Source organism: Pecten maximus, chromosome 16 (genome assembly GCF_902652985.1).
Source record: "Pecten maximus chromosome 16, xPecMax1.1, whole genome shotgun sequence".
Taxonomy (NCBI): Eukaryota; Metazoa; Mollusca; class Bivalvia; order Pectinida; family Pectinidae; genus Pecten; species Pecten maximus.
In genome coordinates, this window is record NC_047030.1 from 18660992 (window position 1) to 18687514 (window position 26523).

At 38.1% G+C, this 26523-nt stretch overlaps 2 protein-coding genes across 8 annotated transcripts; one reads left to right on the plus strand and one right to left on the minus strand.

Moving 5' to 3' along the window:
* Nucleotides 1–7108: 7108 nt before the first annotated feature.
* On the minus strand, nt 7109–23700 carry LOC117345414 (AP-2 complex subunit mu). Of its 7 annotated transcripts, none has more exons than XR_004536434.1 (12): nt 23606–23700; nt 23077–23204; nt 21954–22219; nt 21569–21651; nt 21253–21388; nt 20636–20786; nt 15313–15444; nt 14852–14987; nt 10360–10457; nt 9685–9796; nt 8030–9246; nt 7109–7635 (listed from the first exon to the last, which is right to left on the minus strand). XR_004536434.1 is itself a non-coding variant. In XM_033908488.1 (11 exons), the coding sequence occupies exons 2-11, from the start codon at nt 23148–23150 to the stop codon at nt 9112–9114; spliced, it is 1323 nt and encodes a 440-aa protein (XP_033764379.1). In that variant the 5' UTR covers nt 23151–23204; nt 23606–23700; the 3' UTR covers nt 7109–9111. The 7 variants fall into 7 exon arrangements, 1 of the variants encoding a protein (XP_033764379.1); XR_004536433.1 differs by having other exon boundaries at nt 7109–7876; XR_004536432.1 differs by having other exon boundaries at nt 7109–7941.
* A 346-nt stretch (nt 23701–24046) lies between these two features.
* Nucleotides 24047–26197, plus strand: LOC117345396 (60S ribosomal protein L22-like). The gene is made up of 4 exons (XM_033908469.1): nt 24047–24151; nt 24907–25026; nt 25600–25721; nt 26016–26197. Exons 1-4 carry the CDS (start codon nt 24143–24145, stop codon nt 26161–26163), a joined length of 399 nt encoding a protein of 132 aa, XP_033764360.1. The 5' UTR covers nt 24047–24142; the 3' UTR covers nt 26164–26197.
* The last annotated feature ends 326 nt before the right edge of the window (nt 26198–26523 follow it).

Sequence of the window (26523 nt, forward strand, 5' to 3'; positions counted from 1 at the left end):
GAACATGTTGATATTTTAGAATCTTTATATGATGTATACTCAGACAAGGGTAAAGTGTTTATTATTGGTGACTTTAATGTTAAAGTAAGAGGTGACCGCTATCAGTTTACTGATAACAATCGATCTCGGTTATTCCAGCAATTTTTAGATAAAACTAACATGATCTCGTTAAATGTTCAATCTGAATGCACGGGTCCCATTTGTACATTTTACCCTGAAACAGATAACTCTACTGCAATTGATCATGTACTCATTGAGTCAAATTCTATAGATCTTACCATGTACTGTAAAGTTTTAGACGACGATGGAAACGTTTCAGAACATTGTCCTATTGTCTGCTCAGTAGGTGTACCCAAATCCTTTACGGGCAATACATCAAGGTGTAACAAATATAAGTGGAAAAAAGCGTTAAGCGATGGTTCAATTTGCAATTACCAATGCTATGTAAAACGTTTACTGGATTGTATCAGAGTACCTACTGGAAATCCATCTGGCCATGATATAGATTGTTATTATAACAATATATGTTCTGCCTTGCTTGAAGCAGCTGATAAGTGTATACCAAAAACTATGTATAAAAAATATCAAAAACCTTATTGGGACGAAAGTCTTACGGTATTACATAACGAAATGTTGCACAAAAGACACTTGTGGATACAATCCGGAAAGCGTAGACAAGATTGTCGATCATTCTCGGAATATAAAAAATATAAAACTAAATTTAGACGTCAACTCAGGAAATCATTTGAATCTTACATGAAGAATCAATTCGCTGAAATTGATAGATCGGGTGATCTTGATCAGAACCTTTTTTGGCAACTTTTTAAAAGCAAAAAGTCAGCCTCAAGGGCTAAACAAACTGAGCTGAAATATGAAGGTAAAGTTTTCAGAGATCCTCATGATATTATTAATGGGTGGCGTCTACATTTTCAACATATATTTAAAAACCATGACGATAAGGAATTTGATTGTCATTTTCGAGATGAGATGGAAAAAAGAATCAAAATGTTAAAATCTAGTATACATTCTGATGAAAATTTGTTTTTACGTGATAATTTTACTTTTAGTGAAATAAATTTAATTTGTAAAAACCTTAAATCAGGTAAAGCAGGTGGTCACGAAGGTCTTGTCTACGAACATATTAAATATGCAGGTCATTCTGTAATTAACCATATACAAAACTTATTTAATCTTGTTGTAAAACATGAATATATCCCGAAAAGTTGGAAACATGGTATTATAGTAACGATGTATAAAGGCCATAGGAAGCCAAAAGATGACCCTAATAGTTATAGGGGAATAACCCTTTTGCCAGTATTTTTTAAAATGTTTGAAGTGGCTATTGCGAAAAGAATTAGCTATGTAATAGAATCTGATGTGTTCCCAAATAAACAGCAGTCGGCATACCAGAAGAATTTATGTAGCCTTTGTACAGCTTTTAATTTACAGGAATGTATTTATTATAATATGGAAAATGGTTCAGATGTATATGTATCGTTTTTAGACAGCTCAAAGGCGTTTGATACCGTTTGGCACGACGGTCTACTTGCAAAATTATATGACATTGGCCTTACCGGTAAAGTGTGGAATATTTTAAAGTTTATGTACACGGATATAAACAGTTCCGTATTTTTTAATGGTTTAATCTCCGCTCCAGTAAAGATGGAGCGCGGGATCTTACAAGGAGGGGCTCTCTCAGCCAAAATGTACTTAATTTTTATTAATGACCTATTAGATGAAGTAGAAAGATGTGGTAGGGGCGCTATGATTATCGATAAAACTGTAAATATTCCAACCCAAGCAGACGATATATGTTTAGTAAGCACAAATATTACAAGTTTAAGTAAAATGTTATCTATTTGTGAATCATACAGTCGCAAATGGCGATTTTTGTATTCAGCCTCAAAAAGTAAAGTTGTTGTATTTTCAAATAAAAGAACCATAACCATTAACTGTACTTTACGCCTCTATGATAACATATTGCCAGTTGTTTCGGAGATTACTCATGTAAGCATCTTATTAAATGATAAACACAATTCCATTGAAAGAACAAAACAAGCATGCACTAAATTAAAAAGTGGCACTATGGCCCTTTTACGTTCTGGGGTACATCAATGCGCATTAAACCCTTTAACTATTGCTAAAATTTTAAAAATTAAAGTATACCCATCTGCACTCTACGGATGTGAACTGTGGGTACTTTCAAATACTGAATTATTGATGCTAGAAAGAGCTCAACACTTTATTGTAAAGTCAATTCAAGGTTTTGGAAAAAGAACAAGAACTGATATGTGTACTTCCTTGATTGGATGGCTCTCTATAGAAGCGTACATTGATATTAAAAAACTTTTGTATTTAGGTAGGATCTGCAGAATGAATAGAAATAACTTAATCTGCAGAGTATTCATTTCGAGATTTTTTATGTACATTGTGAGCAACTGTAGTCAAAAAGGTTTTATACCCGATATCGTTAGAATACTTAAGAAGTATAACTTATATGAATATATTGTACTTTTTCTTGATGATGGTAGCTTTCCAAACAAAATACACTGGAAGTCATTGATTTATAAATCTGTATCTAATTATGAAACTAATGCTTGGTTGCATAGAATGTCTAATGACGCAGACTTCACACGATTTTTATTGCTGCATGACGATCTTAAACCTCATTATTTATGGCAATTAGCTTTGCGTCATCCAAATTTTCTTTATAATATTGGATACATAATGAAATTGATTGTAACTGTTCGGGTAAGTAATGTTCAGCTTTTATGTCACCACTGTGGCCTTTTCTACACAGATTTTGTAACTCATGTTATTTTGCAGTGTTCTGTAACGGATAATATCCGTGATAATCTATGGTGTATTATAGCATCCATTTCAAGTATAGAACTAAGTACATATCTGCATTCACTACCTGATTATTCATTAATACATATTTTACTAGGTGGTCCAATGAACCATCAGGTGAATGAATCTGATCATGAAGAATTTAGATTAGAGTCCATATATGCCATAAAACGAATGTTTGATCTGTACACATAATTAATACATGTAGTATCATATATATATATATATATTTATGTACATGGAATATAAGACATATATATTACTCAACTTATATCTACGATAATTAACTACATGTATATATGTATATAAGATTATATTGTGAACTCGCATGCACTTTTTTGCTTGATATCACTATGTAAATAGTCACGTATTATCTACGTTACATTGTTTGTATTTGTATTATCATGCTCTTCTTTGTGGAGGAAATAAAGATGATAATAATATTTTCATTGGGGGGAAAATACAAACTATTTAGGCCTATGTGTTTGATATTTCCACTGTTCATCTAGAGCACACTGGGGTATTATCGACCACTGGGCATTATCGAACAATTGTCTTATTAAAGCTTGATAAAAGTCGTAAGAAGCGTTGTCTTCCCTTCGGATTAACTAGAGGTTTTCCTTAGATTTCTGAGAGCCTTTAAATTCCTAATGGATGACATTATTGAAAGTGGCTAGCGCGAGTCTTTCAAAACAAACGTAATTAACGTTACGGGAGAATTAAACAGGAAAGAGAAAATGAAAGCGTGTTTTTTACTTTGCGCACAAACAGATAGTCTGACAGCTTTTATTGTATGAAACTGTATATGAAAGAGTATTTTTTAAGTTTTAATGAAAAATTGGATAGTCGACAATACCCTGACGAAATTATAATAGCAGGGTTTTATCAACCGCTGGCTAAATAAAAAAAAATAAAGGGGAGTTCTGCACGTAAAGTTTGACAATATAAAGGACATATACATATTTGACACGTTAGTAAACTATTTGTACGGTAGTGTAATGGTTAAAAAAGATAAAATAAAGTGATAGTTCCGCGAACTTGTTTTGCAATACGTGATCGAATACACTCACCGGCACGTATTTCATTTTTTTTTTTTTTTTTAATATTGATCAAACAGAATTAAAATATGCAGTAGAATATTACTAAAATAACCCGTATATTCATAATTAAATCGGTAATTTCATGGATTTAAACTTACAACAAAGGGATTTATTTATTAGATTATATCGTTTTTTGATATACTTGTTTATATTTATTTACCAGAACAGTCCCTAATGAATCAGATACAAGCTTTAATCCCACTGTAACATATACATAAACTTCACAATTTATTTATGAATTATAATAATATTATAGCATAACAACAGAACAATAGAAAATAATTAGCACCTGGTTACGTATCAGATTGATGATAAATATCAGTTCTGTCAGAGACATATATATATGTCTCTGGTTCTACAGTTCGACAAATCTATTACGATATGTAAAAGGCTAAATTAAGTTAATTTTACTTAATGAAGCGAATAAAAATGTGTTTCTGGAGCTCTATGCCTGATGTTACTGACAAAAAATGAAAAACATGAATACAAATCAAAAGCAACAGCGTGCAGAGGAACGAAAACGACTGAGAGAGGAAGGGTCCTCTCTCAGTCGTTTTCGTTCCTCTGCACGCTGTTGCTTTGGTCCTCTCTCAGTCGTTTTCGTTCCTCTGCACGCTGTTGCTTTGCTCTTTCTCCGTTGATTTGTATTCATGTTTTTCATTATAGTTAAGCAAACGAATACTAAAACAAAATTGACATGTAAACAACTTTTTGACTCCGACAGAGACAAGTGTTGATAATTTCCAGGAAGAATTGGATTCTGATTCTTAGAAACTCTATTTCCAGGCTGTCAGTCGATATGTGGTAAATTTTCGGAGTGGATAGGGTGTTATACTTGTACTTTAAGGTAGCGCACTCCGTGCAGCAACGATGCAATTTATCATAAACCTGAAACGGGATGCAGATATTCAGGTTTCAGGTGCGACTTCTGTTTGTAAGGCCCAGATAGCTTGAAACAACTTAAATTTTGTATTTTGTTTCCAGAGTTTGTTTTCGGCACCCTATATGTTGATCGGCATTTCTGTAGTTTTGATTTTAAAAGAATGACCGAGGAGTGTGTTATAGTTTTGATGAAAATGTTGTCGAAAAATAAAATGATACTATCAATTCTTTGAAATGTGTCCTTAAGGTCGATAACATGGATTTTTTTAACAATTCGTCCATTGTTTTTTTCTAACATCCTTCTTGCATTCCGAGAAACAAATACCATTTTCCGAGATTTAAGTTCCTGCCGATATTTAAGATATTAAATGTTATGTTCAGACAGCGTAGTATTCTAAAATGACATTTTGGTTAAATTTCCGAAATAGCAATGGCAGCTGGATAATCCTGCATCTTGTTTTTTTCTTTTTCTTAATTCGCAGAATATCTGAACCTGTGAATAGTCGTTGGTCGGAATATTCTCAGGAAGTTGCATTACTTCCTATTTCTTGTTTGTATTTAACCTAGAAAATGTATTCTTCGATGTCCTCTCCTCCAAAGTCATGTCAAGGGATAAGAACAGACATCTTATAAGGAAATAAAATATCTCCAAATGAGTTCGTGTCCATAAAAAAATGTATTGTCTTCATCAACTTGGATCTTCCGTCAGTATAGTTGACATCTGTCACAGAAATCATGATAAATGCAACTGTAATCGAATATCGCATCAAATGCATCATGTAAAGGTAGGTTGGGGAAGCAGGCATATCACCATCTAGAAATGGAGTATTAACAATATATAACTTAGTTGTGAATTTTCCCTCCTTGTTATGTTGTAGCTTAGATTGGGTTATGTCCCTGATTTTACATACTACAGACTAGTGTATATCCAATGGATGCGGTCAAAAATATGTTGTGATTTTTAAAGTAACACATCAATATATATATAAGGTGAATTTAAGGAGTATTTTGTTGCCTGTTCTGGCGTGCTCTTCAGTATAACTAAACTTGCATGAAAATAAAATCAAGTGAGTCAACAATAGGGCATAGTTATTTGGTCCCATGGGTATGCCATTAGTCTGTTGGCAGATATGATCACCAAACTCGAAGATGTTGTCAGGGACATAAAATAATCTTATTATATGTCCCTGATTTTATTAATAAGAAATTCAATAATTCTCACGATTTCGTCCTATGCACATAATAAAGCCTAGAGATGTGTATATCACACCATATTCATATCATATGGTCTTACATAATACACAAAATGAACGCTAATGTCTGGCTTCTTTAAAAACGATTTTGGTTTATGGTTTATTTTGTTTAACGTCCTACAGCCAGGGTCATTTAAGCATGTTCCAGGTTTTGGAGAGGGAGGAAAGCTGGAGTACCCAGAGAAAAACCACCGGCCTACAGTCAGTACCTGGCAACTGCCCCATGTGGGTTTCAAACTCGCAACCCAGGGCAGAGGTAGAGGGCTAGTGATAAAGTGTTCGGACACCTTAACCTTAACCGTGACCCCATTAAAAATGATAACCAATTCATTCTTGTGCATGGTCAGAAGCTAGAATTCAATTGAATTGTGATGGAAGTTAAAGTCGCTTCCTAGGATTAACTAACTAGCCTTCAACAAGCACTCAAATACCACAAGGTACCAACTCTATTCATATTTTACCATTATATTTCTGTCTTTGTGAATATATTTTCTCTCTTCAAATACATGGCCAAGACATAATTCTCACTGCTAGTTTTTCCACCTGTTGTTTCTACGACATTACTGGTAAAGTTGTCAAAGCCATGTTCAGTCCTGGTATCTTAGAGGAAAGGAGAGTAAATACCAGGTCTTTATCCAAATATATATTTTTTTACAGAAATTTAATCAAAAAATGTTCTCTCTGTAGAAATGTGGTTTATCGGGAAACATTCTACAGAAATATGTTAAAACATAAATGTATCCATAAAGAAATATTTGTTTAGCTTGTTCAAAAATTTCAGAATTCTCTACTGTTACCCGTTACTTTGCACGACAGTGGGATTTAAAGATGTTGGTTGAAGAAGACTAAGTGGGGTTTTATTCTACATTCTACTACTGTATTTCCTTATGTTACAGGAAGTCTGACAATATTAGTATGTCCGGTGGTTATGTTTTCTTTACATCTGTCTCATTTCGACTTGACCCAGATTTATATCAGTAGAATTGTTATCTTAAATAGTATATCAAAATCACAGACACCTGATTGGGAGATGGAGCATGTTTATTTATACTGATTACATATAAATACATAGAACGTACCGATGATAACCATGGACATTTATATAAAATGACTCAAATCACCTTTGAAACCCAATCAATCAATTTTTAACATTTTGTAAACAAGCACTTGTTAAATCTGTTCCTCTCTAGATTACACAATGTAAGAACGATTACACAGTTCAGTGATTATTCCTCTTGGTTTCTACCTTCTTTTAACATCATTTATTTGTTAATGCATTGTCCCACGGTATCAATTACACAACCAATACATGTCAGTTTGATCAACCTCTGATCATCACAGTTCACACCACTGCCTCACCATACATACTGCATGCTTCAATACCAAAGTTTTAAATGGACACATTGTATATGATTATATGTATACTCAGAGTTTGTCCATATTTCATAGTTATTGATATAGAAATGGGAAAATAAAATGGGTTACAATCACGACTTCGACCAGGTAATCAGAACCAATCTCATGATCTGTTGACATGGAGATCACATGACCTGTTGACACGAAGATCTAACGTTCACCAAGGTGATCACATGATTTACCAAGGTGATCACATGACCTGTTGACACAGAGATCTAACTTTCACCAAGGTGATCACATGACCTGTTGACACGAAGATCTAACCTTCACCAAGGTGATCACATGACCTGTTGACACAGAGATCTAACCTTCACCAAGGTGATCACATGACCTGTTGACACGAAGATCTAACTTTCACCAAGGTGATCACATGACCTGTTGACACGGAGATCTAACTTTCACCAAGGTGATCACATGATTTACCAAGGTGATCACATGACCTGTTGACACGAAGATCTAACCTTCACCAAGGTGATCACATGACCTGTTGACACGAAGATCTAACTTTCACCAATGTGATCACATGACCTGTTGACACGAAGATCTAACCTTCACCAAGGTGATCACATGACCTGTTGACACGAAGATCTAACCTTCATCAAGGTGATCACATGACCTGTTGACACGAAGATCTAACATTCACCAAGGTGATCACATGACCTGTTGACACGAAGATCTAATCTTCACCAGGGTGATTACAAGACCTCTTGACATGGAGATCAAACCTTCGACGAGGTGACCGCATTAACTTGCTACCAGATAGCGTGATCTTCATTGATTCTGAAACAGCTTTATTACATCATGTATCTAACAGATTAGAAATGCTTTCTTGAAAATTTAGACTTAAATGTTTGTATAAAGTAGCACTTTGTAGAATTAGCACATAATATTCCTACCTAATCATCAGAGTAAAACTTAACGATTTCACAGACTGGTAGTCCATCCATTCTCTTATTAATGGGAAGGGCAGATCATTTTGTGCTAAATGGTGAAGGAGGAATAAATGATGGATAATGGAACCCAACACATTCACTACTACATAACAAATCCACAAGACTAGAAGGATTTTATACATTCTTAAAGGCAAAAATTCATTTAGAGTTACTCCCCTTAACTTGTTATTATCCTCCTTAACTACTACCAGTACTTTATGATTAAAATGAAATTACAATGTACCATATCTTGCTATTATACATGAATATGATCCCCGATATATTAAGCTACAACATTTTTTAGAGTATTCTAACAACTGTCATACACAACATTAAGACACATTAAGCTGGTAACTATCCTATGTCTGATACTCCTATTTACACAAGGTGATACACAATATCAACACATCCTGCACAAAAATCTCATTTGTTCTACTTTCATTTTACATATAGATTGCACAAGATGACTTTAGTTTGCTTTTCATACAATATCAACTGACCAGTATAAACACAAATGAATCTGCGTTCACTAACTTCAGGTTACAATAGGACAAACTATTCCCCGTTCACATACAGAAATTACTAATATATTAAATGTTTGTATTTCCTAATGATGTTCAGTGGCGACTCCTTGTCCTTGTGAGATGTTTTCAATTCCTTCCTACAAATTCAGGGTGATCAGCATCTTGTTTCGTACAGTCCACTTCTTCCAATGTATCGGACCCACTTGATGACATCATGATCACTATAATTTAATTTGGGTTCAAACACCTTCAGATATCTCACCTTGAACCCAGATGGTGCGAACGGTACCTGAAACATCAAATATCACTCAAATATAACGACTTAAACATCAAATATCATTGTCTAATATGACAATTTAAACATCAAATACATATCACTTTTTAATATGACGACTAAGATATCAAATATCAATGTCTAATATAACAACTGGTCACCAAATACATTTTAACTCAAACTCTTCTGAACATTTTCAATGTTTTTTCCTGTTCATTCTGAGAAATTTCCACCTGCTGGATAATGGACAAGAAAATGATGAACATATGTTGTTGTATGTCCTTGCCTGAAAAATGCCAGATTGAAAGGTTTTTCGTAATTTTGATGTCTTCATTTGGAAAAACAAACAACATACACCATTGGGAATTGGACCGAACTTAAGATTCAAATGTATAGACAGGAAAAATATTGTATTTCCCAGAGAAATAACTAGTAAAATATGTAGATATTTACCTCAAAGTTCATCGAGATTGGCGGTCTGGTCCATTTCTTTTTGTCGCTGGTGGTAAGTAATTCTATCTCCGCACTTAGCTGACACTCTTTCATACCCCCCATCCTCTTGATCCTGAAGACGGAAACATTATACAAATGTATCAAAAAGTAGTCAGAAAAATATTGTAGACCCTAAACATATTTTTAAATCTGAAAATGTTAAATCATATGACAAAAAGTATGTCTCTTCAATCTCGAGAAAAAATCTATTTTGGGGAGTGAAAAGAATTTTTACCAAATTTTCTATGAGAAAACAATGCATTTTTCACCAAATTGTTAACCTGGCTACAATTTGTCTGTATCAAGACATCTATTTTCCCACTGATGTTATTCTATCAATCAGAAGCCTCCATTATGTTTCCATAGTAACGGTTCTGGAAACACCTGATGTCTTACTTATATGCATTAATACAGTACTGACCAAATTTGAATGAAATTCATCTGAGGACCGATGACCAATCCTCCATTACACAAAACCTGTGTATAGTGACCTAGTTACCATAGCAACCAAAATACTCCCACTTACTTTGTTGCAGAGGGAAGGGGTATAAAAAACTGGCTGAAGGAAGAAACAAACATTGACAAGCTGTACGTGTACAGATGATATACTGTACACATAAGTACATAGAGACTTACTTCCACACAATAGCATTCTCGCTGGCCTTGTATTTAGCTCGCCCCTTCATACAGATCACCTGTACACCGCTGGTGTTGAGTGGAGTTGGAATGCGTACCTGTAACAACAACATATGGTGCTGGTAACAAACTACAGAACAGATGTATTAATTTAGGTTTTTTTCATTTCACAAATACTTTATTGAATCAAATCATTGAGTATTGGGCAACAGGCAAAAGACTATGTAAGCCTTCTCCCTTAGGTGGTATAAGGGACTGCATACAGAGATAGTATAATATTATTAATGCCTTTAAAAGCTCTCCCTTTTGTGGTAAAATGGACTATATATACAGTGGACCCTCGATAATCCGAACACCTTCGTTCCCAGTCCAAACCGTCCGGATTACGAGTTTTCCGGACTGCCGAATTTCGTCTACCAGGTCAAAAAAATTGTCGTGTTAGAGTTATCTCCCTTGATTATATACAATCCGGGACGTTTCATAAACACGTTTAATTGTCAGTCTTTTTATATAAATATACTTATGTTTCTGATATGATTCTTGTTTTGTTTTGTAGAAAGTAAAAAATAAACTATGTTTTTAAAAGAACATGTAAAGTGAAAGTTGTTTTATTTAAAGCGGGCATATGTGACCTACAAACAACACACATGTGTCACGTCCCGGCGGTTCACAAACAAGTAGAAATTACAAACGTTAAATACCTTAAATAAAAGACCCGGATTTTACAACTTACCGTCAGTCCATGTTTTTTTATGATTTTTACGTACCAGAAACCCCAAGCTATCTATTTAAAAGTACGTGACACCAACGAGAACTACCCAAGATGTCCGATAGGCTAATTATTAAACCAGTATTCACTTAACAATGTGACGCTTAATTAAGTATCAGACGACTATTGACTAATTTGTGTGTAATCAACCCAGTTCTTGTGATCACTGCTTAATACGTAAATGTGTATGTAATTAATAACATGCATCTTTCAATGAGTCGTCGTTTCACGTAACGGTGTTACAAGCCGATATCCGTGTTTACCCAAATACAAGTGTTAATGATGTTAATTACCGATCATAAATGTATTACATGTATTTGAGATTGATTAATTATCGTATCACGTACTGTATGTTTGTGCATAAATTCTTGCTAACTACGAAATAGCAATATGTGTTCCTATAAAAGTTGCCGTCTGTAAAATAACTATCATAGATATTGTACGTCAAGTTGATGAAAGCAAGACCAGGCTATACTATAAAATCCTTTAATACTGTAACATTTAGGTCGTAGAGAAAAAGCAATGTACTGTTATAAAAACAAAAGCTACTTATTGTAACACAGGTAAACACCCGGGGCTATGACATGGCAGCGGTCGCTATGACTACGCACAGTGTCAAGCGATAGTCTGTACAGCTGTCGACACGGGTGACTTGCCCCGACATTTTTTTCTCCTCGTGGTGAAAAAATCGTCCGGATTATTGAGGGAAATTTACTAATGAAAAGTACTTTCCGTTCCCAAAATGGGCTTCCAGAATCGGAATCCGAATTTCCGGACTGGTGAGTACAAATAACGTTACGGAAATCCGTTCCCGTGCATTTCCGTCCGGACTGTGAGTTTTTCGGACTATCGGCGTCCGGATTATCGCGGGTCCACTGTATAGATAATATAATATTATTAATAGCTATATAAGCCCTCTCTCTAGGGTGGAATGATGGACTATATATATAGACAAGAGGCCCAGGGGCCTTAACGGTCATCTGACTCTAAATTAAAAACCTTATATAATTGTAGTATGTATTCTCTGTAGCAAGTATATAGTGGCACCGTTTGCCATGGTGGCCATCTTGGATTTCTGACCGACCCAATAAATAACAAGTCTTTGTTGGCCCTCCTTCCTTAAAATCCTCACCAATTTCCAACTCAATGGCACAAGTGGAACTGGAGAAGTTTAAAATGTTTTTTCAAGATGGTTGCCATGGTGGCCATCTTGGATTTCTGGCCGACCCGATAAATAACAACACTTGGTAAGGGCCATCTCAGGATAATTTCTGGTAAGTTAGGGCTGAATCCCACTGGTGGAATTTGAGAAGAAGTTTGAATAGGCATTGTTCAGGAAACCATGATTGCGCAATCATGTTACAAAATGGCCACCATTGCTGCCATTTCAAAGTTTTTACGAGGCCGAAAAAATAACAACACTATGTTGGCTCGCCTTCCTTGACATCCTCACCCATTTCCAGCTCAATGGCACCAATGGAACTGGAGAAGAAGTTTAAAATGTGATTTTTAAGATGGCTGCAATGGCAGCCATCTTGGATTTCAGACCAACCCGAAAAATAACAACACTTGGTCGTGATCATATCAGGATCATTTCAGGCAAGTTTCAGCTCAATAGCACTGGTGGAACTTGAGAAGAAGTTTAAAATGTGTTTTTCAAGATGGCGGCTATGGCGGCCATCTTGGATTTTGGACTGACCCAAAAAAGAACAACACTTGGTCAGGATCATATCAGGATCATTTCAGGCAAGTTTCAGCTTAATAGCACTGGTGGAACTGGAGAAGAAGTTTAAAATGTGTTTTTCAAGATGGCGGCCACGGCGGCCATCTTGGATTTCGGACCGACGCGAAAAATAACAACACTTGGTCAGCATCATATCAGGATCATTTCAGGCAAGTTTCAGCTTAATAGCACTGGTGGAACTGGCGAAGAAGTTTAAAATGTGTTTTTCAAGATGGGGGCCACGGCGTCCATCTTGGATTTCGGACCTACCCAAAAAATAACAACACTTGGTCGGCTTCATATCAGGATCATTTCAGGCAAGTTTCAGATTAATAGCACTGGTGGAACTGGAGAAGAAGTTTAATATGTGTTTTTCAAGATGGCGGCTATGGCGGCCATCTTGGATTTCGGACCGACCCGAAAAATAAGAACACTTGGTCGGCATCATATCAGGATCATTTCAGGCAAGTTTCAGCTTAATAGCACTGGTGGAACTGGAGAAGAAGTTTAAAATGTGTATTTCAAGATGGCGGCCACGGCAGCCATCTTGGATTTCGGACCGGCCCGAAAAATAACAACACTTGGTCAGGATCATATCAAGATCATTTCAGGCAAGTTTCAGCCCAACAGCACTGGTGGAACTTGAGAAGAAGTTTAAAATGTGTTTTTCAAGATGGCGGCTATGGCGGCCATCTTGGATTTCGAATCGGCCCGAAAAATAACAACACTTGGTGGGGATCATCTCAGGATCATTTCTGGCAAGTTTCAGCTTAATAGCACTGGTGGAACTTGAGAAGAAGTTTAATATGTGTTTTTCAAGATGGCGGCTATGGCGGCCATCTTGGATTTCGGACCGACCCAAAAAATAACAACACTTGGTCAGGACCATCTCAGGATCATTTCTGGCAAGTTTCAGCTCAATAGCACTGGTGGAACATGAGAAGAAGTTTAAGATGTGTTTTCAAAATGGCGGCTATGGCGGCCATCTTGGATTTCGGACCGACCCGAAAAATAACAACACTTGGTCAGGACCATCTCAGAATCATTTCAGGCAAGTTTCAGCTCAATCCCACTGGTGGAACTTGAGAAGAAGTTTGAAATGTGAAAAGTTTACGCACAGCGCACGGCGGACGGCAGACGGCGCACGACGACGGACGAAGCATGATGACCTAATAATATAATATTATTAATAGCTATATAAGCCCTCTCTCTAAGGTGGAATGATGGACTGTATACATAGATAGTATGATATTATCAATAATATTGTAATAATAATAATAGTAATGAAGCTAAACAAGATAGTGTGTAACTAACACTGCAGCACAGACTACCAGACATCGAACAGTAAATAATGTTTGGTTAACATCATGTTTACAAATTAGAGAAGGAAGCATTTAAGATACACAGATTAATCTATATTTAGAACCACAGGTACAGCAGGAGGTAAGCCTAGCAATGAAGAATACAAACAAGAAGGAGAAAACCTTCACTGTTATAGTTAGGGCCGAGAGTATTAAAGCTGTAAATAAAGGCCGTGGATGTCAGATTCCACATGACTATGTACAGTTTTGTACACCCATAATGTAATTAATACTAGGCCTAGTGTAAGTATGGGTACGTTTACTAGTTTAGGAGGTCCGTGGTGCTGTCAGTTTACAAAATTCAGGCTGGCTGTATCGGATTTGTGTGGATGAAGCTCCTTTAAATTTTTATAATGACAAACCAAAGTCCTTCAGGGTAACAGCAATGGTAACCACATAGTGAAAGTGACACATTTCATACGTCATTCTCTTGGGGCAGTTGTCCACAAATTACTTACAACTTTAAAATTTCAAATGCAATTTGCCTGCTACCATATTTAATTTTACTGTTTAAAAACCTCTAAAAATCTCTAATCCAGACACGGAATTGATGAATAATAATTGTGAAATCAAAACTAAGCCAAAACAGACAAGACAATAGCATTGAGAACAATGAGATAAATGAATTGTAACACTAACCTCAATCTTCTGGGCGAGGAGTGAGGGTTTGAAGTTAGATTTTACGACAACTTTAACCTCCATTTTCTGTCGTCCAACTTCCCGGACTAATGGAATGACACGGAAGGGAAGACTAATGTCCTTGGTGGTCCGGTACCTACACAAACAGGGTACATTGTTTTAGTCGCAAGCACCATATACAGTGTTTATCAATTTAGTCACAAGTACTGCACAGTATATACTGAGTGGAATATTTTTGAGGACAAATCCTTTTTAAAGATATACCAGCTGTGTGACTTAAATTCAGTCAAGACATCTTCCATGGATGCATGCTATGAAGAAATGAACACTTTTCTTTATTAGAAATTCAACATGATTGCTGTTATTTAGAAATAGATGCATTTCTTATCATTATTATCTATTTTATTTCATAATCCTCTTTTCTTCACAATGTCCATGTTTTAAACATGCATTAGAATTACCTCATCAGTTCAAACTCGCCGTCTGGTGGAATGAAGCTGATGCTGTGTTCGGTCTCAAACTTGCTCAGCTTGACACACTGGTGAAACTGACAGTCATCAATAGCAATGGAACTCTTCCCTGTGGTTGTCCCCCTGATAAAAAAAACCCATCTCATATAAACCAACAAAACAAACACCTCCATAACAAGCTAGTGTACCATAGGAAAATGTCAGTAAAACATATCCTAAGTGTGTGGAGTGTGATGTACCTAACCTAAGGTGTGTGGAGTGTGTTGTACCTACCCTAAGGTGTGTGGAGTGTGATGTACCTACCCTAAGGTGTGTGGAGTGTGTTGTACCTACACTAAGGTGTGTGGAGTGTGTTGTACCTACCCTAAGGTGGGTGGAGTGTGTTGTACCTAACCTAAGGTGTGTGGAGTGTTGTACCTACACAAAGGTGTGTGGAGTGTGTTGTACCTACCCTAAGGTGTTTGGGGTGTGATGTACCTAACCTAAGGTGTGTGGAGTGTGTTGTACCTACCCTAAGGTGTGTGGAGTGTGTTGTACCTAACCTAAGGTGTGTGGAGTGTGTTGTACCTACCCTAAGGTGTGTGGAGTGTGATGTACCTACCCTAAGTGTGTGGGGGGTGTTGTACCTACCATTAGGTGTGTGGAGTGTGATGTACCTACCCTAAGGGGTTTGGGGTGTGATGTACCTAACCTAAGGTGTGTGGAGTGTGATGTACCTACCCTAAGGTGTGTGGAGTGTGTTGTACCTAACCTAAGGTGTGTGAAGTGTGATGTACCTACCCTAAGGTGTGTGGAGTGTGATGTACCTACCCTAAGGTGTGTGGAGTGTGATGTACCTACCCTAAGGTGTGTGATGTGTTGTACCTACACTAAGGTAAGTGGAGTGTGTTGTACCTACCCTTAGGTGTGTGGAGTGTGTTGTACCTAACCTAAGGTGTGTGGAGTGTGTTGTACCTACCCTAAGGTGTGTGGAGTGTGTTGTACCTACCCTAAGGTGTGTGGAGTGTGTTGTACCTACCCTAAGGTGTGTGGAGTGTGTTGTACCTACACTAAGGTGTGTGGAGTGTGTTGTACCTATCCTAAGGTGTGTGGAGTGTGTTGTACCTACCCTAAGGTGTGTGGAGTGTGTTGTACCTACCCTAAGGTGTGTGGAGTGTGTTGCACCTACCCTAAGGTGTGTGGAGTGTGTTGTACCTACCCTAAGGTGTGTGGAGTGTGTTGTACCTACATTAAGGTGTGTGGAGTGTGTTGCACCTACCCTAAGGTGTGTGGAGTGTGTTGTACCTACCCTAAGGTGTTTGGGGTGTGATGTACCTAACCTAAGGTGTGTGGATTGTATTGTACCTACCATAAAGTGTGTGGAGTGTGATGTACCTACCCTAAGGTGTGTGGAGTGTGTTGTACCTACCCTAAGGTGTGTGGAGTGTGTTGTACCTACCCTTAGGTGTGTGGAGTGTGTTGTACCTAACCTAAGGTGTGTGGAGTGTGTTGTACCTACCCTAAGGTGTGTGGAGTGTGTTGTACCTAACCTAAGGTGTGTGGAGTGTGTTGTACCTACCCTAAGGTGTGTGGAGTGTGATGTACCTACCCTAAGGTGTGTGGAGTGTGATGTACCTACCCTAAGGTGTGTGGGGTGTGATGTACCTACCCTAAGGTGTGTGGAGTGTGTTGTACCTACACTAAGGTGTGTGGAGTGTGATGTACCTACCCTAAGGTGTGTGGAGTGTGTTGTACCTACCCTAAGGTGTGTGGAGTGTGTTGTACCTACCCTAAAGTGTGTGGAGTGTGTTGTACCTACATTAAGGTGTGTGGAGTGTGTTGTACCTACACTAAGGTGTGTGGAGTGTGTTGTATTTACCCTAAGGTGTGTGGAGTGTGTTGTATTTACCCTAAGGTGTGTTGAGTGTGTTGTACCTACCCTAAGGTGTGTGGAGTGTGATGTACCTACCCTAAGGTGTGTGGAGTGTGTTGTATTTACCCTAAGGTGTGTGGAGTGTGATGTACCTACCCTAAGGTGTGTGGAGTGTGTTGTACCTACCCTAAGGTGTGTGGAGTGTGTTGTACCTATCCTAAGGTGTGTGGAGTGTGTTGTACCTACCCTAAGGTGTGTGGAGTGTGATGTACCTACCCTAAGGTGTGTGGAGTGTGTTGTACCTACCCTAAGGTGTGTGGAGTGTGTTGTACCTACCCTAAAGTGTGTGGAGTGTGTTGTACCTACCCTAAGGTGTGTGGAGTGTGTTGTACCTACCCTAAGGTGTGTGGAGTGTGTTGTACCTACCATAAAGTGTGTGGAGTGTGATGTACCTACCCTAAGGTGTGTGGAGTGTGATGTACCTACCCTACAGTGTGTGGAGTGTGATGTACCTACCCTAAGGTGTGTGGGGTGTGATGTACCTACCCTAAGGTGTGTGGAGTGTGATGTACCTACCCTAAGGTGTGTGGAGTGTGTTGTACCTAACCTAAGGTGTGTGGAGTGTGATGTACCTACCCTAAGGTGTGTGGAGTGTGATGTACCTACCCTAAGGTGTGTGGAGTGTGATGTACCTACCCTAAGGTGTGTGATGTGTTGTACCTACACTAAGGTAAGTGGAGTGTGTTGTACCTACCCTTAGGTGTGTGGAGTGTGTTGTACCTAACCTAAGGTGTGTGGAGTGTGTTGTACCTACCCTAAGGTGTGTGGAGTGTGTTGTACCTAACCTAAGGTGTGTGGAGTGTGTTGTACCTACCCTAAGGTGTGTGGAGTGTGTTGTACCTACACTAAGGTGTGTGGAGTGTGTTGTACCTATCCTAAGGTGTGTGGAGTGTGTTGTACCTACCCTAAGGTGTGTGGAGTGTGTTGTACCTACCCTAAGGTGTGTGGAGTGTGTTGTACCTACCCTAAGGTGTGTGGAGTGTGTTGTACCTACCCTAAGGTGTGTGGAGTGTGATGTATCTACCCTAAGGTGTGTGGAGTGTGTTGTACCTACCCTAAGGTGTGTGGAGTGTGTTGTACCTACCCTAAGGTGTGTGGAGTGTGTTGTACCTACCCTAAGGTGTGTGGAGTGTGATGTACCTACCCTAAGGTGTGTGGAGTGTGTTGTACCTACCCTAAGGTGTGTGGAGTGTGTTGTACCTACCCTAAGGTGTGTGGGGTGTGATGTACCTACCCTAAGGTGTGTGGAGTGTGATGTACCTACCCTAAGGTGTGTGGAGTGTGTTGTACCTACCCTAAGGTGTGTGGAGTGTGTTGTACCTACCATAAGGTGTGTGTTGTACCTACCATAAGGTGTGTGGAGTGTGTTGTACCTACACTAAGGTGTGTGGAGTGTGATGTACCTACCCTAAGGTGTGTGATGTGTTGTACCTACACTAAGGTAAGTGGAGTGTGATGTACCTACCCTAAGGTGTGTGGAGTGTGTTGTACCTACACTAAGGTGTGTGGAGTGTGATGAACCTACCCTAAGGTGTGTGGAGTGTGTTGTACCTACCCTAAGGTGTGTGGAGTGTGTTGTACCTACCCTAAGGTGTGTGGAGTGTGTTGTACCTACCATAAAGTGTGTGGAGTGTGATGTACCTACCCTAAGGTGTGTGGAGTGTGATGTACCTACCCTACAGTGTGTGGAGTGTGATGTACCTACCCTAAGGTGTGTGGGGTGTGATGTACCTAACCTAAGGTGTGTGGAGTGTGATGTACCTACCCTAAGGTGTGTGGAGTGTGTTGTACCTAACCTAAGGTGTGTGGAGTGTGATGTACCTACCCTAAGGTGTGTGGAGTGTGATGTACCTACCCTAAGGTGTGTGGAGTGTGATGTACCTACCCTAAGGTGTGTGATGTGTTGTACCTACACTAAGGTAAGTGGAGTGTGTTGTACCTACCCTTAGGTGTGTGGAGTGTGTTGTACCTAACCTAAGGTGTGTGGAGTGTGTTGTACCTACCCTAAGGTGTGTGGAGTGTGTTGTACCTACCCTAAGGTGTGTGGAGTGTGTTGTACCTACCCTAAGGTGTGTGGAGTGTGTTGTACCTACACTAAGGTGTGTGGAGTGTGTTGTACCTATCCTAAGGTGTGTGGAGTGTGTTGTACCTACCCTAAGGTGTGTGGAGTGTGTTGTACCTACCCTAAGGTGTGTGGAGTGTGTTGTACCTACCCTAAGGTGTGTGGAGTGTGTTGTACCTACCCTAAGGTGTGTGGAGTGTGATGTATCTACCCTAAGGTGTGTGGAGTGTGTTGTACCTACCCTAAGGTGTGTGGAGTGTGTTGTACCTACCCTAAGGTGTGTGGAGTGTGTTGTACCTACCCTAAGGTGTGTGGAGTGTGATGTACCTACCCTAAGGTGTGTGGAGTGTGTTGTACCTACCCTAAGGTGTGTGGAGTGTGTTGTACCTACCCTAAGGTGTGTGGGGTGTGATGTACCTACACTAAGGTGTGTGGAGTGTGATGTACCTACCCTAAGGTGTGTGGAGTGTGTTGTACCTACCCTAAGGTGTGTGGAGTGTGTTGTACCTACCATAAGGTGTGTGTTGTACCTACCATAAGGTGTGTGGAGTGTGTTGTACCTACACTAAGGTGTGTGGAGTGTGATGTACCTACCCTAAGGTGTGTGATGTGTTGTACCTACACTAAGGTAAGTGGAGTGTGATGTACCTACCCTAAGGTGTGTGGAGTGTGTTGTACCTACACTAAGGTGTGTGGAGTGTGATGAACCTACCCTAAGGTGTGTGGAGTGTGTTGTACCTACCCTAAGGTGTGTGGAGTGTGTTGTACCTACACTAAGGTGTGTGGAGTGTGTTGTACCTACCCTAAGGTGTGTGGAGTGTGTTGTACCTACCCTAAGGTGTGTGGAGTGTGTTGTACCTACCCTAAGGAGTGTGGAGTGTGTTGTACCTACCATAAGGTGTTGAGTGTGATGTACCTACCATAAGGTGTGTGGAGTGTGATGTATCTACCCTAAGGTGTGTGGAGTGTGATGTACCTACACTAAGGTGTGTAGAGTGTGTTGTATCTACCCTAAGGTGTGTGGAGTGTGATGTACCTACCCTAAGGTGTGTGGGGTGTGATGTATCTACCCTAAGGTGTGTGGAGTGTGATGTACCTACCCTAAGGTGTGTGGATTGTGATGTACCTACCCTAAGGTGTGTGGAGTGCGATGTACCTACACTAAGGTGTGTGGAGTGTGATGTACCTACTCTAAGGTGTGAGGAGTGTGATGTACCTACCCGAAGGTGTGTGGAGTGTGTTGTACCTACCCTAAGGTGTGCAGAGTGTGTTGTACCTACCCTTAGGTGTGTGGAATGTGATGAACCTACCCTACAATGTAAAGAGCGAGTTGTACTTACCCCACAGTGCGTGGAGTTGGCTCATCAATGCTGCTTTTTCCTTTACTCTCCATGAGGACTTTGTCATTGATTCCAAATTTACACTCAGGCATTCCACTCAAGTAGCTCTTCATCACAATCCTGCCAGCCACATGGGCACTCAGAACCTGACCTGGAAATTACAGACCAAAAGATTTCAAAATATAGAATTTCTGTGGTTCCCTTCATACTGTTTTTCAGCTTCAATGATAATCTCAATTTTTTATCTACAAGCCAATGATTATACAATGCCATTAACTGACCTGATGATTTAATCATTTCATTAGAAATCTGTAGACATTGTCATCAAGTTATGACTTTTTAAGTCACATTTCTCAACATAAAGGAATATTTAGCAAGTAGTATCATAACATACCCGGTAATATGATGTTACAACTTTAATGCATGCATCACAACACATCAGCAGAATTTATAGATTTTGTAACTGGTTTTTTTCCTCTGGTTCCAGTCCTAGTATTAAATACTTTCTGCTGAATAATTTTGTAAAGGCCAAGGAAATAGAAATGTTCTACAGCAAGTGATGATGAAAATAGTAGCTAGGTCCTACAAGTATGTAATTTATTGGTTGGTTTACTGACCTTGAGGAGACATGAGAAGATTGACGGACTCAAGGACATCGAGGAAGAGTTCATTACGCCGGTACTTGATACCCTCACGTCTCCAGCCAATCTGTCCGGTCACTTGGGACGTTATCTGACTGGTCTCCTCCTTACTCTGTTAAACAGTCAATGGACAACACCAGTTCAATTTAAATTGTAATGATATCAAAGACACCTGATAGAGTTATCTCCCCTGAAATCACTTGAATAGGATTACAACACGACAAGGTAATCAGTTGTGGGTATGTATACCATCAATTACTCAATACTACAGCACATAAGTCAATGAACCTACTTGTGACTTGACTCCTTGTTGTGTGATGAATGTCTTTAAGATACCAGTATCTGTATTTTGTGGGTATCCAAAGTCCAAAATTTCTGTGAAAAAAAAAAATTAATTAAATGATGAAACAGTAACAGCTATTTAATATAGATGACACAAAGACCATATTTTCAGAACTAAGATTCTAGACCTTGAAATTTTCATGAATTGATCATGTATTTTCCAAAGCCAAATTTGTTTGCATAATCTTAATTTCAATTTTGATACTGGGAATTTAGAATTGATTATTATCAATGCATAATTTTGATTTTTGACATATCAAAGCTGGTCAAAATTATGGCTAACTTGACAGAGCGCCATGAATTAATGCTAGAAAATAATTAATCCACATACATACCATCTAAAATTTCATAGATTAGCACAAAATTGTTTTTGATGTTTTCTTCAGAAATTTTTCCAAAGTAGGACTGCATGACCTCCACCATTTTAAGAAGAAACTCAAAGACCATGGCAGCGTTGACATTTTGTTTGGTGACTGCTGCTAACCAGATGTTAGATCTCTTTATATGAAAGAAGCTGGTACGGGCGATGTTGGTCACGGGTGACCGCACTTGTTGTCTTGCATGGATGACATTGACTCTGAACGCATCGACTGCATTGCGTCTGTATAAAAACAGTAACATACGTATAACAAATTACTCATAATATATTGAATGATGAATATTTTACATTGTGTCCACTGTATACCATTCATATGAAGATCAGAAGTGGACTTAAGTCAGTAATCATTAATATTGGTCTAACTAGTATAAATCCAGAGATTCATCTATGACACCACCTTTATGAAAATTGAAGAATTTTGAAATGCATGGTTTGATGCGGAGGTCATGCGCCAAAACGAGCACTGCAGACTGGAGTCAGTTAGAGCACATCAAAGAATTGAAGTTGATGATTTGATCTGGTGTAAATGTATGAACTGATTTGACTTACTAAAACTGACTATCGTAAAGCTGTACATGTGAGCAGTATGCTGAAAGTGTATATATACGTAGCCCCCAACTAGCTACCAAGGCATAATCACTTTGTCAAATATAAGAAGATTAAGGTCAGAAAGGAATAGACAATGGATCTTTATATATACAAATGTGATAAGAAGGACGAAAAATACCCTGTCCCATTAGTCTGAACTAGTAATATGACCTCTCCTGGTTTTCAATACACTATGATAGCAAGGATTAATGAAAAATACCCTGCCTGTGCTGGGCTCAAACTAGGGACATCTCGTTCTTTAACTGGTTATCCTACCACTAGGCTAAAGGGAAAGTCAAACTAGCCTGATCAGCTAGTTTGGTTACCTTATAACTTTATGCCCTCCTCCAGCTCTTTTCGTTTATGCTAGATAGATGGTCTTCAAACAATTAAATTAATAGCTTGGTTTTAAATAGTGAATGTCTGACCTGAAATTTGTGAAAATTGTAATATTACAAACGTTAAAGCTAATATATTTTTTGCTGTCTTACCCAATATCGTCCCTGTATACGCGGGAAATAAGGACTTCTCCCTTGTGGTTGTAAATAAACAACCCACCAATCATATTGACATTCTCCTGTCAATCAATAAAGGTGTCACTCTTCCATGGGCACTTAGACTGAAAAGCAATGAACTAGAATTACATGTAAAGCAATGAACTAGAATTACATGTAATATCTGTTTATAATGCTAGTCATTCGAAAACAAAGATTGTATTACAATGTTTGCTAACTGTGTTTCATTTATAAGTGCATTTAATAATGAATATCTGGTTTACTTAAATCACTCCATATGCAGAGATTAAACGATTGCAGTACAGTCAACAATGTTATTACATAGGGGTGTATCATCATGCCGAGGAATCAGGAACCGCCCACCGAAATGGTCATTTGCCATCAAGTATGCATATTCCATGCACGAAAAGCTATTAAAGTTAAGCATTTGATTCGATCTGATATATCCGTACGTGGTAAATATGTTATGGGTAAACAGATCTGCAATACATTTAACTGGTCTTACCCCCTGCTTGTCAAATTAATGAATCCCGGACAGGCGTTTTCGATGGTTTTCGATCGATCCGGCGACTGACAAATCCTACTTCCGGTTATAATTTGAAGCTAAATCTAATAGTTGTACCACTTTCGGATACGGTCTATATTTTCCGGATTTACAGACACAGGAATCCCCCACATATTTAAATAATATTCTAAATGAGGGACTAACAATGTCGAGATCAGTTTCATATAATATAGCTAACATCTTAATTGTCGAATTATTTTTTCCGCGATGACAGTTTTATGCTTGTGCTTGTCTAAGATAACAGATGAATGCGGATTTTCGTGCAACCGTGTACAATCAATTTATTAGTGTATATTCTCGCGACCACGATATAAAAGACAAATCCTAAATGCATTCTTTTAACTAAATTAATTATAACGAAGTCGCCTAAAATGATAAAAAAAATCCATCTCACGATGGCATAGTATTTATGTTGAAATAGCTAGAAAAATGATCATGGTCTCGTTGTGAACTTCCTTTTCCCTGCAATCCGCCATCATGCCACAGGTAAAGAAGATTGTCCCACAAATATCACAATTTAAGAACACTTCTAGGTTCTCAAATACCTTGAACATAACTCACTAACATCAATAAACTTATTCTTTTCGTAATAAATGATGCATTACCCCACAATATAAGTTCTGTTCGTGGTCGCAAACATTTTGTGGTGCGCGATGTCGAACACGTGGGTCTAGCTGACTTGCCTTGTGATAGGCCGGCCTATGGCTAACACATTCGCTAACGGTATGTTACGGGCTTTTGTAGCTCTCGTGTCCTATGGACCAAAACCCAACGATCTGTCAGTTAGGCATCTGTCCCGACTAACTTGTGATGTTGCAGTTACCAGATAAAAACATATTGGTTAGGGAAAAAAAGTTCATGCATTATTGACAGAAGAAGCATTAGGTCCACAATATTGATAAACCCTTTACATATAAAATATACATAAGCATTACTAACAATAATTGAATTTAGGTGCTTTCCCCATGTTATTTTTTCGGCGCATTTTATCTCCATATTGCCCCCCCCCCCCCCCAGAATATTGTGCACTAAAATACCTTCTCATCTTCAAATTAAGAATGCAATATTTTTATCAAAAAGTTTCGTCAATGTCATTATTTAAACTGCTTCATCTTTAAAGGAAAATTAATATCACAACCACTTTTTGCATGACATGGTCAAGACGAAATACCCTTTTCTATATTGGCACAAGATTCACTGATGATATTGATAAGTTAAAAGAAAATTATAATCACTTGCAGGCTGTGAAGAGAGCTGGTAAGCCCGCTAGTGGTAAGGGCAAGAAGAAGAAGACAAGCCTCAAATACAACATTGATTGCACAGTACCCGTGGAAGATGGTATCATGGACGTTGCAAGCTTTGTAAGAATCAATTTCTTTAACAGCACAGAAAAAATCCTAAGCAAGAAAACATTAACCACAGTTCAATCTGGAGCCATTTTAGTTAATGAATTTTGAATTTATATCGATCTGTGGTATACGATTCTTGACATTTTTTAAGTGGGAGGAATATGAAAGGAATAGTTGATGTTTAAGTGGGTTGATCATTTGTTTAACCTTTAGGAAAATGTTTTACATGCTCACAAAAAATACTTGTAAGTCAATCATAAAATGGTTAATAAAATTTAAAACAATGAATAAACATTTATATAGAAACAGGACTTACAGTAGACTCTTTGAGAATGAGTTGAATCTTAATTTTAAGGGACATATCTCTACAATATAATTCATCCTTCTGATTTCCTGGAATTATGATAATTTGACCTCAAATTGTAATAACTTGAAGGTCATTTGAAAGCCTTGAAAAAATAAGTATTGAATGAATTACTGGCAGTGAATATGTCAACTGACCAGACTCTGTAACTAGGGTGACTTCCCTAGTTAGGATTAGGGCCATATTCCCTAATCCCGTGGATTTACTTTTCTGATCTCCAGGAGAAATTCTTGCATGAGAGAATCAAGGTTGGAGGAAAGACCAACAACTTTGGAAACAATGTGAACTTGGACCGTGACAAGAATAAGATCATCCTCAATGCTGACATCGCTTTTTCTAAGAGGTAAATCAAATCCATTAATGTGCTAAGCATTTGGATTGTGATGAACTAACTTTAAGTTTCAGAAATACTTAACCAATGCACTTACTGAAGCAAAGAAATTAACCAAGCATTTGCAAGAAAGCTGTAGGACAGTTTAAAATATGAAACTTAAATGATTTTCGAGAGAGAAAATGTTTTTATTACTTCAGTTGAAAAAAAAAAGACTTTATGTATTTTACAAATCCATTATATAGTTCTATTTATTCAACTCCCACAGCCAGAATACAAATACTGAATATAATATATTTTTTAAAGGTACCTGAAATACCTGACGAAGAAGTACCTGAAGAAGAACAACCTCCGTGATTGGTTGAGAGTGGTGGCCAATAACAAGGAGAGTTACGAACTTCGATACTTCCAGATCAACAACGAGGATGAGGAGGAAGATGATGGTGACGAGTAATAATAAGTTTTACATTAAAGTTGCTCATCAGTCATTCTTTGTTTTGGTTGTTTTTGAATAATGGGTTACATCTTTATACAAAATATTGCCCAATGGGAGGACTCCAGGTTTGTTCGAGACCACTGAAAGAAATTGTTTGTTAGTACCAATTATACAAAATTGTTTGTTAGATTAGCTGCATTTTCCAGCACTCGCCATGCGTATTATTCCTTTATTTCTGTAGTCCTCCCATTGGATAAATATTAAAAGCCCACCTGATATCAAATAGTGGGCTTTTCAAATCAATCTTTGTCCCTTTATTAGCTCACCTTGTTGGAGGGACCAAGGTGAACATGTGCCATAACCGTTTTGTCTTGTCAA

What these genes read in the sequence shown, in the direction of transcription:
- LOC117345414 (XM_033908488.1), bottom strand. Translation starts at nt 23,150, where the DNA reads ATGATTGGTGGGTTGTTTATTTACAACCACAAGGGAGAAGTCCTTATT. An exon ending in AACAAGGAGTCAAGTCACAA is followed by an intron (nt 21,389 to 21,568) that starts GTAGGTTCATTG and finishes ACTGTTTAACAG; the next exon opens with AGTAAGGAGGAGACCAGTCA. An exon ending in TCCTCGCCCAGAAGATTGAG is followed by an intron (nt 10,458 to 14,851) that starts GTTAGTGTTACA and finishes TTGTTGTTACAG; the next exon opens with GTACGCATTCCAACTCCACT.
- LOC117345396 (XM_033908469.1), top strand. An exon ending in TCATGGACGTTGCAAGCTTT is followed by an intron (nt 25,027 to 25,599) that starts GTAAGAATCAAT and finishes TCTGATCTCCAG; the next exon opens with GAGAAATTCTTGCATGAGAG. An exon ending in GACATCGCTTTTTCTAAGAG is followed by an intron (nt 25,722 to 26,015) that starts GTAAATCAAATC and finishes TATTTTTTAAAG; the next exon opens with GTACCTGAAATACCTGACGA.